This window comes from Mus musculus, chromosome 7 (genome assembly GCF_000001635.26).
Source record: "Mus musculus strain C57BL/6J chromosome 7, GRCm38.p6 C57BL/6J".
NCBI classification, from domain to species: Eukaryota; Metazoa; Chordata; class Mammalia; order Rodentia; family Muridae; genus Mus; species Mus musculus.
Genome location: NC_000073.6, coordinates 143500044 through 143516074, shown reverse-complemented (window position 1 = coordinate 143516074; position 16031 = coordinate 143500044). Strand labels below are relative to the sequence as shown.

The window sequence follows — 16031 nt, the reverse complement described above, 5'->3', positions numbered from 1 at the left end:
CTTTGTGTAAACAGCCCTGGCTGTCCTGGAACTTGCTTTGTATAGAGGCTGGACTCAAACACCAGAGATCCAACTGCCTCCACCTCCTGAGTGCTGGGATTAAAGGTGTGTGCCACCACACCACACAGAATAGCTTTTTAATAAATGTATTTTATCAGGGCTAGAGAGATAGGCTTAGCTTAAGAGCACGGGCTGCTCTTCCAAAGTTGAAGTTCTTGGCATCCACATGGCAGCTTACATTCAGCTCTCTGTAACTAGTTCCAAGCAGTCTGACCACCTCCTCTTCTGACTGCTGATGGCACTAGGAACATACATGGTGTGTAGACATACATGTAGGCAAAACACACATTTTATCTTAGCATTCAAGATGCAGGAACAGGCAATTTCCTGTGAGTTCAAGGCCACTCTGGTTTACAAAGTTCCAGAACAGCCAAGACTACATAAGTGAGACCCTATCTCAAAGCAAAAGAGTAATTTTTTTTCCCCAGCACTTGAGAGACCAATGCAAGCAGATCTTTGTGAGTTCAAGGTCAGCCAGGGGTTCATACACAGTCCTTCTCTAAAAATAATAGATTTTTTGATGTGGTGCTGAGGACCAAGCCCAGGGCCTCGGGCATACCCGACAAGTGCTACGCTGCTAGGCTGCATTTCTAGTCTTTGTTACTTGGAGACATGAGCCTTGCTGTGTGGGTCAGACTGGCCTTGAGCATGCATTGCTCTGCCTCAGCCTGGAACCACTGTGATTTGAAGTTGTAGTTCCCAGGGATTCTGGAAATCAGGCGAGTTGAGTACATATTTTAGCTCTGAGGCAGCAGTAAGGTCCTTGTCTGTCCTCAGGCTTTTATTGTCCTACATACAAAGCTCCCAAATCTTGGATGTGTTTTAAAGACACCAGGTTTGTGTGTTAGGTTAGATTGAAGTCACCTTGTTCTTCAGACAGGTGTGATCTGGACTCATGCTCTGTGAGACTGATAGACATGCTCTATAGGAACTGGCCTCTGACCATTTACTCCTGCACTGTGAACCACTGGAGTTGAATCTGTTTGGGTATTGCAGAGAGCACCAGCCGGCTCGGAAGGACTGCCTTCACTGCGTGAATGCCCAGGACTGGGCTGCCCTAGAGAGAGGAGGTTGCTGGCACAGCCGGTGTGATCTATACCTGCAGCAAAGACTCTCATGTGGCTAGTTCCTTGTAGTGGCCCCAGCAAGTGTCTGCTAGCACATTCTAAGTTAGACTTTACATTATTAGAACAGGAAAGCAGACACCTGGGACTCTCTGGGGAGCTGACCTATTTCTGGGTCAGCTCTTAAAGTCCATTTGTGGGAGCCATCTTTTTGGTAAGAAGGAATGAGCTCATTGGGTCTTGGTTCTTATGGGAAGGGGAGGCTTGATGAGTGATACTTGTTTTATTCTCTTCAAATTCTGTATTCTTGCAGAAAGAACCCAGCCAGCCAGCGGAGTGCAAGCAGCAGTGAGAAGCAGTGACCCTGTGGGGCCGCCTTGTGGATGGCTGTCAGGACCGCAGGCCGCAGGCAGGGGCCTCAGTCCCTGCCAAAGCAGAATTTTGTTGACAGTGCTGTGACATCTAACCATTTCCAAGTGCATGATTCCTCTCCCCTTTCCCTTCTTACTTTGCTAAACTTGTACAGTGGAGACTGCTGCAGTTCAGAATAGGAGATTAGTTGTAGCACCTGCAGCTTTGGTGCCTGAAGATCACTTGGGGTGGACCGAGGTTGTGCCTGGGATTGACAGAGCCTGTGATTGTGTGCACCCGGCCCTCCCTACTGGCAAGGCCCCATGATTTCCAGCTGCTGAACTGCGTGGGAAGCTGCTCCAGCTGCTGTGCCCTAGTCATCGCCCAAGCACTGTAGAGGAAGCTGTGCTCGCCTTAGAGCATTTTTTTTCTTGCGTTTTGGTTTTAGGGGTGGGTGGGTTGTGGCACACACCTCTGAGGCCAGAGCCATCGGGTTCACCCTCGTACTTATTTATTTACTTGTGCTTGGGGAGCTTTGGACTTCACTGTCCTCCCACTTACGAGACCATGTTGCTGACTTGATCAGGAGGATGTGACACCAAGTGGAGGGAGGCTCATGGAGGAAGCCCTGCTGCTTCCTGCCACCAACTGCTGTGCTGTGCTGTGCTGTGCCATGCAGACTACATGTTATTGCCGCTGGAAGTTGGCAGGCTGTAGCCAGGGGACAGAAGTTCTCCTTCACTAGGGATCTCTGGCCTGTGGAGTACAGCTTCAGCTTGTACTGTGCACACCAGGGCCACACCTGGGTTTGGTGACCAGTTGGTGGTTGGTGTGTGTGGGGGGAGGGGTGTTTCTGAGAGTATGGTGGTGTCTCTGGTAGCCAGGACAGCCATGTCCACAGTGACCAGCCATGTAGAGTGTGCTCAGCCTTACCCAATAACACATTTGTAACTGAATACGGTGTTTTCAATTTGTACAGAATAGTTAGGATATTCTATTAAAGTTGTGAAACACAAACTGAGATTGGTTTTTTTGTTGTTTGATTGGTTGGGGTTTTTCTGATAGCCCACTTGCTCCTTCTGACTGCCCACAACCCTGCTGGACTGAGCTCTTGAGTGGCTGGACCAAAGATTCCAGTCTGCAGACTTTAACACTTGGTTTTGAGGCTGTGAAAACCCATTCTTAGGAGCAAGCTGTTTGACTGTGGAACCAGCCTAGGGCTCTGGAAGCAGTTAGCTACTGTAAGAAAGGCCTTAGCAAATGATCATAGGGGGCTTGAGCAATAGCTCAGTTCACAAACCCACATGATGGCAAACAACCTTCTAGGTTAACTTCTAGGGGATCTAACACCCTCCCCTAGCCTCTCTGGGTACTGTATGCATGTGGTGCACAAATCTGTGTGCTGGCACACACCCGTACAATAATTAGGAAAACCCCTCTGGATCTGAGACTCTGCCTTGTAAGATTAAGATATAGGAGAGGTACATTTAGAAAAACAAAAAACAATCGTCTAAAAAATAAGGGCTTGGGATGTTTGGTGCGGGGAAGAATGGCTCCGAGATGATGTTGCTATATACACGCCTCCTGCCCTAGCCTCCCAAATGCTGGGAAGTCAGGCTGGTGGCCATTTCTGACTGAACTTAGTGGGGGAAGACCTCATCTCTGGAATGCCTGCTTTGCAGGCTCAAAGTTAGCTACAAAAGTGACTGCCTTCCCCTACAAGCCCAGTGTCCTGCCCTGCCTTCATGGCTGCCCTGTTCCTTGTGTCATAAGTGCTACATAGGACAAGGCTGTAGGAGAAGTCAGGCTTGGAGGTGGGCATACATTAGGTGTTTGGACAATAGTGCACACCCTTCATCCTGTGTCCTCCCCTAAGGAATTCTGCCTCATCTGTGATGATAGACCTGCCTACTGCTCCTATTCCCAGCCCAGTGTAATGGGAATCACCTGAGCAATGGCCACTTAGTCCATCTGAGCCAATTAGATTCATTTATAAATGTGCATTTCACACATCATTAGGTAACTGCACAAAATGATGTGCTTGGGTAATTTTCAGGCACATTAGCCTGACGACCCAGCCAACCTCATAGCTACATGAAAGGGTCACTTTCTGAGCTGGCCTTGCCTTTGGCTCCTAGTTTACCACTTCTGGCCAATAGGTCTTAGTGAAGGAGAATCAGCAAGGGCCACCAGCAGTGTGTTTGGTGTTTCACACCAGGGCATCTGCACTCAAGAGAGGCAAGTGCCTTTGGTAGACATCCAACAGGTGAAAAGTGCGGTTGGGCCCAGTGTTGTGGCAGACTACTTAGTGATGAGCCATGACAGTGCCACCTTTGATGTGAGAGGACACAGGAGGAGAGCAGCTTGGGGGGTGACCCAGAACAGAGGTAGGTTTCTTTTCCTTTCTGGACGTGAAGTGTTCAGGGACCCAGCTGCTTGCGACTGAGACATGTAGCTGTGGTCAGACGTACCATGCTGTTACTTGCCCTCTAGGGTCACAAGATGGGGAAGGTGGGCCCTCGTTGGCATGGAGCCCAAATCCTTGACTGGCCACTGTTAGGTGTTCAGAGACCCCCTAGTATATATTTAATCTCAATTGGAGGTTTCTACCCTGCCTTTGATCTTGCAGTTCCCAGATAAAAGACACATTTATATTTATAATAAACTTTTAAAGCACCAGAGCTGGGCAGATATCTATATCCTCTATGTTATTGTGTCTACTTCCCTGCCAATAACTCCAAATATGACATGGACCCTTATTCTGACTGACCAGCCCATGTGGCCAGTTTTATAATTCATCTACTTCATTATGTCTTCTCCATCTTCTCTCTCCCCTTGTGGTCCTCAGACTCCGAGCTCCAGAATTGAAACCCTCCCTGCCTCTCTTCTGCTCAGCTATTAGGCTGTCAGCATCTTTATTCAACCAATAGTTTTAAATCAAGGAGCAAGGTCACATAGCATTACTTTGTGTATCTGCAGGTTCTCTCAAGGCTTTGGGAGTTAGTATTTAGCATTACAATGCATAGCAAAAAAAAAAAAAAAAACCCTGACAGACCTCAAGGAAATTTATTATCACTAATCCCAGCAGTAGACATGGGATAGCTAAGCCTCCATACCCCAGACACTGGGCTGACAACTGGAGTATTCCAAATGAGGCATCTAATCAGCCAAAAGCTGTGTCTTCTAGCTTCCTCCTGCACAGCATCAACACCCCACAGGCTTCTGTGATTGGGAAAGAGCCAGAACCCTGACAGTTCTTCTGTTAGCTGGGAAGGCAGTGGCTGCATCTATGTGGTAGACCTTAGGCCATGGAAAGGGTGAGATGGCATTTAGCCCCAGGCTAAGAGATGCTATGTTGCCTAGTTGGTCTTTCTCACCTACTGAAATGTCTAGCCCCAGCTCCTCCCTGGGTGGAGCTAGACAGGGTTATCTTGCCATGGTCTACCCTGGCCTCTGGTGGTGAAGGTTGGGTGTTAATGCATGGAGGAGGATCTGGCTTCCCTACATGGGTCTGCCTGTTACTTCTGTCCCCAGATGTTTGGCTCTTGAGAACTGGCTCAGGGCTAAGCTCCCAGCGAGTGCCACCGCCAGCTCCAGTCTACTGGAGATCTTGGCCTGCAGAGGGTTTCCTGTTAGTGGGTCCAGGCCATCAAAACAGTCTCCAACATTGCCCCAGGTTTCATGCCAGCTACCTACAAAATGTGAATGAGTCTCTTTGGCCCAGGCTTGCCAAAACCAGTGGTGACTTTCCAGGTCTTCCTCTGCAGGCAAAACCCACACATTCTTTCACCCCAGACTGGCCCTGACCCCACCCACAAGCTGGCACTGGCAGGTGTTCTAGAGCCCTAGGGCGCACCTGGCCTGCTTTCCAGAGGATGTGGAATGATTTTCAAACATGGACCTTGAAGTCCTGACAAGAAGCTGCTGCCCAGGGCACATAGGCCATTAACCTAGAGAGAGCCCTTGGTCTCCAGTGGCTGAAGAATGAGGCTGGAGAACACCTGCCAAGTCCAAGTCACTTCTATGCTCCTGGTTGGAGGCTTTGTGCCAACAGTTACCTGTCCATGCTGACTCGTCTCCCACAGGTGGAGACCGGATGTTGTCCGTGACAACCTGATATGTGGTGCACGAGGCAGATCACACTCTCCCTATGGGTGCCTCAACAACTCCAGTTCCCAGGACTCCCAACTTCATCTGAGCCCCTGTTCATCTGGGGAGCAGAGAGCAGGTGACTTCTGTGGCTATTTCATGCAGAGACTCAAACAAGCCTCACCCTGCTGGCCATCCATTCCCAGTTCTACTGGTCAGGTCCATTCTGTGTAGGAAGGTACACAAGGACAGGTGCTCCCAAGCTGGCCCCCAGGTATGTAGAGATGGCAAAAAGAGTCTTTGCATATGTACTCAGGTAAGGCAATGAATGACCCTGGGTCCAGAGGCAGGCCCTCAGCCTGCCTTGGACGAAACCTAGGGGCCTGCTATGCTGACAACCCTTCCAGCTTGCTTCCCTGACACTTCAGGACCGAGGCAGCCATGAGCTGGATGCCAGGGCTATCAGACACCTCCATATCCTGAGTCACTGATTCCACACAGCTTTTGAGTGAGGCCTACCTCGGGCTTGGCCTTGGACCTGACAGAGCTTCTATCAGAGCCTCCCACCAACATCTGAGGAACACCAGTGAGCCTTTGCCTGTGTCCCAGAGTGCAAATGGCTATAGACTTATGTCTACAGTAACTCTCAAGTCCTGAAGAGTGTCCCTGAGAAACACTGCTAGCTATTGCACCTGCATGCCTCTGGGGGTGGTCACCCAGACTGCCCTTAGACCCGCTGGTCATGTGACTGCCCTTAGACCCACTGGTCATGTGACTCCTCACTGTGCAGCTTAAAGCACAGTTCCACAGATATGGCAGGGCTTTGTTCCTGCAGACTTTGGAGGGTCTTTCTGTTTACTCTCAGCTCTGTGGGCCCCCTGTGTCCTTGGGTTGTCACCCTGACACTGCTATCTGCCCAGTCTGCACCTGGACTCTTCCTCTCCATGTGTCTTAGAGGAGAATAGAGATGTTTTGGTATTTCTAGCCACCTGAGAAACACATCTTTAGCCTATAAGGGCCACCACTTAGCCAGGGAACACCCCATAAATATCAGGTGAGATTGGAACAGAAGTGCTCACAGAGACCCCAATTTGGGAACTCTTTTTGTTGTTGTTGTTTTGTTTTTCAAGACAGGGTTTCTCTGTTTAGTCCTGGCTGTCCTAGAACTCACTCTATAGACCAGGTTGGCCTCGAACTCAGAAATCTGCCTGCCTCTGCCTCCCAAGTGCTGGGATTAAAGGCATGCACCACCACTGCCCCACCAGTTTGGAAACTCTTTTTTTTTTTTTTTTTTTTTTTTTTTGGTTTTTGGCTTTTGGTTTTTTGAGACAGGGTTTCTCTGTATAGTCCTGGCTGTCCTGGAGCTCACTTTGTAGACCAGGCTGGCCTCAAACTCAAAAATCCACCTGCCTCTGCCTCCCCAGTGCTGGGATTAAAGGCATGCACCACCATGCCCGACCGCAGTTTGGAAACTCTTAAACAGTTAAATTGTGATGGTATGCACTGTGAGAGGGATCCCCTGTTGGGCCCCTCTCAGCTTATTGGTTGTTGGTTTTTTTTTTGTTTTTGTTTTTTTTTTTTTTTTTTTTTTGGGTTTTTGAGACAGGGTTTCTCTGTATAGCCCTAGCTGTCCTGGAACTCACTCTGTAGACCAGGCTGGCATTGAACTCAGAAATTGACCTGCCTCTGCCTCCCGAGTGCTGGGATTAAAGGCATGTGCCACCACAGCCGGCCCCTCTCCGTGTGCCACCCTGCATGAGCTGCAGCTTGCTCTAGCAGAGCCTCACACCTGGCCCATGCTTTTGGCTAAGGACTCAGATGAGCTTTGACTACCCGTCTTCAGAATCATCTGAGTGCCTTGGCTGATTTTGGCAGACATTTCTACGTGCAAGGCTGATGATCTCTGAACAGGGCCCTGAGAACTTGCTCAGAGCAAGGTGACTGTAGGCGGCAGCACTCACCTGTATTGGTAGCACCTGTTAGCCAGTACCTGTAGCTTCAGACTCCAGAAAAATGGGAACCAGGGACAGCTCTGGGAGGCTGAGGTCGGGATGATGGCTAAGACCTGAAACCAGGAGGGGCAGGTAGATGAACCTCTGCCCCAGACCTCTGGCTTTGTTTAGACTGTAGCTTGGGAGGAAGAAGAATCCAAGGCTGACCTAACTCAGAGGTCCTAGGGGCTATGCAGGCCAAAGACAGGTGGTACCAGGTACTGATTCAGGCTTCTACTGTGCACCCAAGCACCCACACTTGAGAGGGAAGCCTCAGATACCCTAGCAATCCTAGAGGCAAGGTGAAAATCTCCAAAGCAGGAGAGCTATTCCCAGGCTTCCGTGAGTTCATAGCACAGAGGAAGAGCGTGGCATTCCGTCCCTGGCACCCCCCCCCCCAACATGACACACAGTTTCTTCACAGGCTGGCTGCTTCATCAGGCTGACCCTGCAAGTGCCTATCAGGCTGTCTCGTCACCACGAGGAAGGAGGTGACCTTATTCAGGGAGTTTCAAAGAGGTGCCTCATTCCTCCCAGCTGAGCCGGAGCCTCACACAGTTTCAGCTCCAGTGCCAAGGGGCCAGACAGCTGGGCAGGACAGCAAGTTTGGGGACACATGACCCACTGTAGCCACCTGCCTGGGTGGCTAATGATGTGTTAATCCAGATACTGCCCCAATAAATATTAGTAATCTTGGCCAGGACCGACGTGAGAGACTTAGCACTCCTCCCCAACCATCTAGTAGGTCCTAACCTAGCACCCTCCCCACATCAAGTTAAGGGCACTAGGTACAACAGAGCTATGGTTTTTTTGTTTTGGGTTTTTTTTTTTAAGTTACTATTTGTTTGGGGAGTGTGGGGGTGTGCGCTCTTGCTCTGGGGTGTGTGTTTGTACATATGGAACTCAGAGGACAGCCTGTGGCAATCAGTTTTCTCCTGTACCATGTGGGTCCTAGGGATGCACAGATTGTTGTCAGGTTTGATGGCATGTACTTCAACTTGTTTAGGCATCTCACCAGCACCCTCCTCCCTTCTAAAAAGATTTGTTTTTTATAGACATGGTGGCACACACCTTAAATCTCAGCATCCGGAGTCAGAGGCAGGCAGATCTCTGGGTTCAAGGTCAGCCTGGTCTTATATCAATTTCCAGGACAGCCTATTTCAAAATTAAACAAATGGGAGGGGGCTGGATGGCTCAGAGGTTAAGAGCACTGACTGCTCTTCCAGAGGTCCTGAGTTCAATTCCCAACAACCACATGGTGGCTCACAACCATCTGTAATAGGGTCTGACACCCTCTTCTGGTGTGTCTGAGGACACTGACAGTATATATAAAAGAAAAAAAGGAAAAAAAAAAACCAGATTCTATTACCAGCACCCACATGGTAGTTTACAACTGTCTAAAAGTCCAATCCCAGGGGATCTGACATCCTCTTATGGCTTCTATGGGCTTCTATGAGTACCGTGTGTGGCATACAGACATACATGTAGAGTAAGCATCCATACATATAAAATAAAAGTAAAGGAAAAAATAAAAGATTTCATTTATGTACATTCATGTGAATGGATGCCACATGTATGCAGTTCCTATGGAGGCCAGAAGAGGGCATCCAATCCCCAGGCATTACTGGCAGTTGTAAGCAGCCTACCTACTGTAGGTACTGTGAACCAATCAAATTCCTAGGTTCTCTGAATAGCAGCCAGCGCTTTAACAGCTGAGCCATCTCTTCAGCCTTTAATTAGACTTTTGGGGTATGAATCCTATGCACTTCTGTGTCACACTAGTTGAGTCGTTTCGCTTCTCTGAGCTCTCTGCCGCGACCACACCGCTACCTTGTAGTGTAATCATAATGGAAAGGAGAGGACCCCAGCTTGAGCATGGCGCAAGGCCACACTGGACCCTCCTTGGGTGTTGGCTGACCTAGAGCCCAGGTGCAACATCCCTCCCAGGAGCACAGCCCAATCCACAGCAAGGCTTATCCTCGCAAGAAACTGAGGTCTGGTCTTTGCACTAGGGTTGCTCTTTGCTGTCAGGAACCTGAGTGGTACAGTTCAGTTGGTAGAGCGCTTGTGTAGCATGCGTGCTACTGAGTTCAATCCCTAGCCCTGCAAAAGAACAGAAGCAGTGCCGTGCACCTGTAATCCTAGCCCTTGGCAAGTGGAAGGAGGATGGAGGCTCCGTTGAGGGTTGTGCTTCCTGAATCCCAGGCCAACCTGGTCTCCAGGAGACCGTTTCAGAAAAGAGTAGCAGGTCACAAGATATATCTCAGCAGTAGGTAGAGCTCTTGCCTGGCACTCAAGGCCCAGGATTTGATGTCCAGCATCATCTAATCGATTAACGAATTAATTAAATAAAATTTAAAAGCTTTTTAAAAAAAAAAAAAAACTTGATTCTTTGATTTTACGAATGCTTGCTTGTATAGACGTCCGTGCACCACATGCATGCAGTGCCCGAGGAGGCCGGAAGAGGGTGCTAGATCTCCTAGAACTGGAGTTAGCCGGCTGTGAGCTGCCATGTGGATGTTGGGAACTGACCCCGCCCCCTCCTCTACAAAAGCAGACTGTTCACTTAACCCATCTCTCCAGCCTTTAATTTAAAAGAGTTGTTGTTGGGGGCTGGTGAGATAGCTCAATGGGTAAGAGCACCCGACTGTTCTTCCGAAGGTCAGGAGTTCAAATCCCAGCAACCACATGGTGGCTCACAACCATCCGTAATGAGATCTGACTCCCTCTTCTGGGGTGTCTGAGGACAGCTACAGTGTACTTTCATATAATAAATAAATAAATAAACCTTTCAAAAAAAAAAAAAAGAGTTGTTGTTGTTGTTGTTTGCTTTTTAAGACTTTATATAAAAGGAACTGGGGGGTGGGACCTGCAACACAGCTCAACCAGTAAAGACAAGTAACAGCCTGATGATCTGATTTGGTGCCCAGAATGCAAAGGGGAGGAGAGAACAGTCTCCTGAAATTCATCCCTTTCCCTCCATGTCCTGTGGTACAGGCACACATGTGCACATACAGAGACAAGTATAAATAGTGTAAAAAAAATTAAGAGGGTATTGGGCATTGTAACTCGATTAGTAGAGCATTTGCCTAGCACGGTCCAAGGCCTGCAGTTGGTCTGAACTGCAAAAACCAGGATGGTCCCGCACACCTGTAATACAGGTGGAGGCAGGAGTATCTCTGGGATGGTGGTGGAAGCTAGGTCAGTGCCTGGTGCTTGGATAGCAAACCCCGCCCTTCCTCCCCATGATCTTCTGGGGCCCCTTCCCAGATCCCCATAAGCACCAGATCCGTGCCCCCCGCCCCCATGCTCGTGCTACCATCTATTACGGGGGTTCCCTCCTGCCGCCCCAGCACGCAGGCTGCTCCACTGAGCTGTAGAGCATGGAGAACGGTTAGAGGGTGTTGAGGAATGGGGGCCCAGGGCAGCTGTAGAGAGTCTCCATTCCTTCTAACTCTCCTCTTTGTAGAGTGGCCTCTTGGCTTGGGCTTCCACTCCTGGAAACACATGAAAGGGCAGCCCAGGCCATGATGTGCCTAAGCAGCCTGGGAAGGGGCACTAGGGAGAGCTGGCCTTCTCCAGGAGTTTTTCTGGTCAGGTTCCTGGGATACCTCCAGTGTGAAGTTACTACCAATCTTACCCAAGGGCTCCAAGAACACTCTCCCATCCACTCTTTGGCCTGCTCTCATCGTCTGAGGCAGGCGGGGCTGGCTGGCTGCCTGGCTCCGTATTGTTGCTCCCTTCTTCCACAGGTATCCTGGACACTTCTGCTCTTCCACACAACCCTCAGGGCCCCGGGCAGAGCTTGCAAGGCTCATTTTTCCTAAGGGACCCTGAAGGTCAGGCCTCTGTGTGTATTGGGAACAGGAGTGGGGGGGTGGGGGGGGTGCTTGTGGAACACACAGTGAGAGCGCGGGGGGGGGGGGTTCAGCATGTCCTTGTTCATTTCTTCATTTAAAATGTTTTAAACAACATTTTTCTTGCTCCCCCCGCCCCCGTGTGTGTGTGTGTGTGTGTGTGTGTGTGTGTGTGTTTGCACGGTCACATGTGCGCAAAGATCAGGGAACAATTTGAGGGACTCAGGGTCTCTCTTTCCACCATGTTGATACCAGGAATTACACTCTATCCATTACAGTGGAAAACATGTGCCTTTACCCATTGAACCATCTTGCCAGCTCTCTTTTCGTGGTTTTATATTTACATTTTGTGTGTGTGTGTGTGTTTGAGTGCTTTACCTGCATGTAATGTACGCATGTGTGCCTGAGGACCTCAGAAGAGGACTTCCTTTCCGGCCATGAATAACCGTAAGCCACCCTGTGAGGACTGGGAACCCAACCCAGGCCTTCTGAAAAATCAACAAGTACTCTTAACCCCGGAGTCCATCGGTCCAGTCTCAAGTTTCTTTTTATTTTTGCCTATGTGTGTGTGTTCTGGGGGGAGGGGAGGGGAGAGCAGGAGAGAGCTCCCTGGAGCTGGAGTTACAGATGGATGGTTGTGCGTTACCCAACTGTGAGCAGGAACCAAACTTAGGTCCTCTGCAAGAACAGCAAGCACTCTTAACTGAGCCACCTCTCCAGCCCCTTTACTTCATTTTTGCTTTGCGGCTTTGGTTACTCTCGGGCTCACTGTAAAACCCAGACTGAGCTAGATTGGTCCTTCCTGCCTCAGCCTCCTTATTGTGGTATAAACCTGCCTTAGAACAACACTAGGCCACCGAACTGGAGTTTTAGGCTGTCTCAATTGTTTAAATGGAGGAACCTGTGTTTTCACTGGGAGCCAGTCCACCTAGAAGCATGGTGTCTGGTTTTCCAACAGCCAGGGGTGGAGGTGGCGGTGGGGATGGGGGAAGGGGTGGAGGTGGGAGAAGGGGTGGGGGTAGGGGGAAGGGGTGGGGCTGAGGGTTTCCTTGTAGCGCCTCTGTCCTCCATCCCACCCCAGCACCCCTGCCCCCATCCCACCATAGCAGGGGACTCCTGGGGTCCCTAGGCCAGTCCCTCCCCCATCCCTGGGAACCCTGGAGGAGCTGCGTCTGCTTCCTACTACTATTAAACCTTTAAAGGCAGAGGGTAAATAAAATCTTGCACTGAAAGGCGATGACTCAGCCGCCCCCGCCGCCCCCGCCGCCCCCGCCGCCCCCGCCGCCCCTAGCCCTTAGGTCGGTCCCCTCATTCCCCAAGCTAGCTTTGCTAGCTCCCGTCCCCCCCCCCCGCCCCCATCGTGAGTTTCCAGCACGTCGAGGTTGTACAGTCGCAGCCCGAGGTGTCTGTAGCCTAGATTGGGGCACACGGGAAAGAGGCAGGCCTTTCTCTTCACGTGGCTGAGCACTGCAGGGTGCTGTTCCTCCTCCACTTCTTCACTGTCTAACTTACTAAAAGGTCATTGTCCCATTTTACAGAAGGGAAAAGAAACTGAGATAATTTCGAGGTACAACTTTGGGGAGCAACTTGGGTGATAAAGCCTGTTGGGGCAGGGCTACTTCCCAAGAAAGTCTAGTGGGTGGCCTTTGGATGCTCGCCCAAGGTGGGAGGAGACGGTGGCCAGGGCTTGGAAAGAACCCGTGAGTCCACGACCCGCGTGTTCGGTCTCCCCGTGAGTGGGATTCTGAGCGCGGTAGTTCAGTCTAGGGGTCGGGCGCTTCCCAGGTCTTCCCGGCCCGTGAGTCACGAGGGGCAGGGACCGCTGAGGTGCATTCCTCTGCAGGCAGGGCCGGAGCCTGGGCGGGGAGGGGACCACAAGTCACTCCACCTGGCAGCTGGGACGTTGGGGCTGGAGGGAAGGCTCGGGGCTCCCGTCAGAGAGGCGCCAATCAGTTCTCGCCCCCCACCCTCCGTCCTCCGATAAGCGGTAGCTTCAAGCAATGGGTAAGGGGCAGCCTGGGGCGGTTGGTGGGGGGCAGCTCCGAGAGCCTGCTTGGGATTGAGAGTGCCCGACTCCGGGGCGTGTCTGGGCTGCGGGGCGGAGTCCTTATAAAGACCACGCCGCGGCCGCGGCCCGCAGCAGAGCGAGCGCATTTGGTGCAACCTTTCGAAATGGCTTCGAAAATCGTGATGTCTTCGAAAACCGTGAAGACCTCCGACGAGATCCTTTGCGAGGGCGAGCTGGAGAAGCGAAGCGACAGCCTGTTCCAGGTATGGAAGAAGAAGCGCTGCGTGCTCACCGCCGACCGCCTGCGCCTCTTCTCCGGGAAAACCAGCCCCGCCAAGGAGCTGTTTTTCCACTCCATCCTCAAGGTGGACTGCGTGGAGCACACCTCTAAGTACGTGTACTTCACCATCGTCACCAACTATTACAAGGAGATCGACTTCCGCTGCACGGTGGAGAGCTGCTGGAACGCGGCCATCACCATGGCGCTGATCGACTTCCAGAACCGTCGGGCGCTGCAAGACTTTCCCCGCTACCGGTATCAGCGCTCTGAGTCTGAAATGCCTTCCGAGCCGGGAGAGCAGAGCGCTCTGGGTCCGTGGTGAGTAACAAACTTGTCCACGGCGTCGGAGTACGGGGCATGGGGAAAGTGAATGGGGGTCATGCCTCCCAGTGGGGAAAACTTCGATTTTAAAAGCCACGGGGAGGGGGAGGGGGGAATCCTACGTCTTTGAAAACCCTTTGGAGAGGGGACCTGGAACGCATGGCAGGAGCTGCTCGGCCCACCTGGAGACTTAAAAGCTGCACCCGGGCAGCTCCTGACTCAGTCTTCTCCCTACAGAAACGCACGGGACCAGTTGAGCCGGGAACCAGCCCACGCTGCCGCATCAGACAGGAGCCCAGGAGCCCAGGGGATGCCCCGGGTGACGCCGCCGCTGCTCTTCACCGAAGATATTCCCGTGCTTGCTGAGCCTTGCCCCGCTGTGCGGGTGCGCTAACTTATTGGACCGTATTTATATTGGTTACCTGCTTCCAACCCACCATTCCGTGTTAATATTTTTTATACCATATTTTCATTCCAAATAAACAATGTCACTTTTCTTTTTTTAACAACTGTGTGGTCTGTGTAGTTCCTGCTGGGGCGAATGTGTGGAAGGGTGGGAGTGAAAGGGTCTCCTATCTGGTGTTATTCCCTCTCCACATCCCGGGAACCATTCAAAGTGCCTTTGAGGGCTGGAGAAATGGCTCAGCGGTTAAGAGCACTGACTGCTCTTCCAGAGGCCCTGAGTTCAAACCCCAGCAACCACATGGTGGCTCATAACCAACCATCTGTAGTGAGATTGGATGCCCTCTTCTGGTGTGTCTGAAGACAGCTTCAGTGTACTTACATATAATAAATAAATCTTGAAGGAAAAAAAAAGTGCCTTTGAATGAACTGTCATCTGCCAGTGGGGCTCAGAGCCTTGCCAGGTCAGGAAGTAGGTCTGGGTGTGGTTTGGCCACCTTTTGCTCCTGGGTGTGGCTTGAAAGGATACTGCTGGTGGCGGGGATTGCTCAGAGTTCACTCACTAGTTAGCACCTCCTGGACATCTGAGAGGTTGCTCTGTTCACTAGGGTGGCTGCCCTCATTGTCCCCTCCCACCCACATACCGTGTGTCCAGCAGTGAATTCAAAGGCCCATTGATTGTTTACTCATTGACAACCTCCATCACTGGACCACAGTGGTTTGAGACAGCCCTCCTGTCCAGGGCCCAGGAACAGGGACAGCACACTGTACACATTTTGTCACAGACGGGAGGCAGGCCTGGCTGTCTCTAATGATGGAGCATTGAGGCCCAGAGTTGTTGCCCTGGTGTGAAGCCTGAGAGCTCCCCAGACATCTGTCCTACCTCTACCCCACTTCTTGGGTCACCTGCCAGGTATCAACTCTGGCTCCTCACCTGGCTGTGGTCCTGTTAAGGGGCTCAAAGTCTGTGTCAGGTGGGCAGGCAGCCAGCCAGGTGGTAGGGCCTAGGACAGAAGTAAATCTCTTCCTCCAAGGTTTTATTGGAGGACAAGCCCCAAAAGGCAGAGTGACAGACACCGAGCAGGTATCATACTTCCTGGGCCTCTCTGGCTATGGGAATGCCATGAAGATGGGGGTGATGATGGGGGTGCCACATGACTTCCAGCTTGGCCTTAGAAACCAGCACCGGGAGGACACCCCCCCACACTTTCTCCTTAGAAAGGAAGGCTTCATCCTAGCGTTGTTCTTTCTTAGGAATTGTCTATTAGAGCAAATGAGGGAGGAGCTTTCTAAGAGCAGAAGTGATAGCAGGTCCCAGGACCCTTCCATTCCATCTAAGGACATCTAAGGACGCCCTCTCCCCCACATCTTTATGTGATCAAAAGAACCCCCGATGCTGGTGTGGTTTAAATGAACAGACATTGTGTCCTGAGGTGGTAGGTGGATAGTAGATGGATCTCATGGTTTAGGGACTGTGGAGTTCTGAGGTTTGAGGATTCTAAGGTCATTGGGGGTTTGTTGTTGTTGTTGTTGTTGTTGTTGTTGTTTGATTTTGTTTTTTAGAGACAGCATTTCTCTGTGTAGCCCTGGCTGTCTTGGAACTTACTT

At 51.1% G+C, this 16031-nt stretch overlaps 2 protein-coding genes across 17 annotated transcripts in view; both read left to right on the top strand.

Moving 5' to 3' along the window:
• Positions 1 to 2496, top strand: part of Nap1l4 (nucleosome assembly protein 1-like 4) — a 36304-nt gene extending 33808 nt beyond the window's left edge. For all 15 annotated transcript variants that reach the window (XM_006508507.3, XM_030242206.1, XM_006508506.3 and 12 more), the window contains one exon: positions 1438 to 2496. In XM_006508507.3, the coding sequence (XP_006508570.1) occupies positions 1438 to 1476 (39 nt within the window). In that variant the 3' untranslated portion in view covers positions 1477 to 2496. The remainder of the gene's footprint in view (positions 1 to 1437) is intronic.
• A 10433-nt stretch (positions 2497 to 12929) lies between these two features.
• Positions 12930 to 14530, top strand: Phlda2 (pleckstrin homology like domain, family A, member 2). 2 transcript variants are annotated; one of them, XM_006508597.2, is made up of 3 exons: positions 12930 to 12979; positions 13256 to 14018; positions 14259 to 14530. In XM_006508597.2, coding segments are annotated over exons 2-3 (435 nt in total). In that variant the 5' UTR covers positions 12930 to 12979; positions 13256 to 13584; the 3' UTR covers positions 14260 to 14530. The 2 variants fall into 2 exon arrangements, with proteins under 2 accessions (XP_006508660.1, NP_033460.1); NM_009434.2 differs by lacking the exon at positions 12930 to 12979 and having other exon boundaries at positions 13551 to 14018; positions 14259 to 14527.
• The last annotated feature ends 1501 nt before the right edge of the window (positions 14531 to 16031 follow it).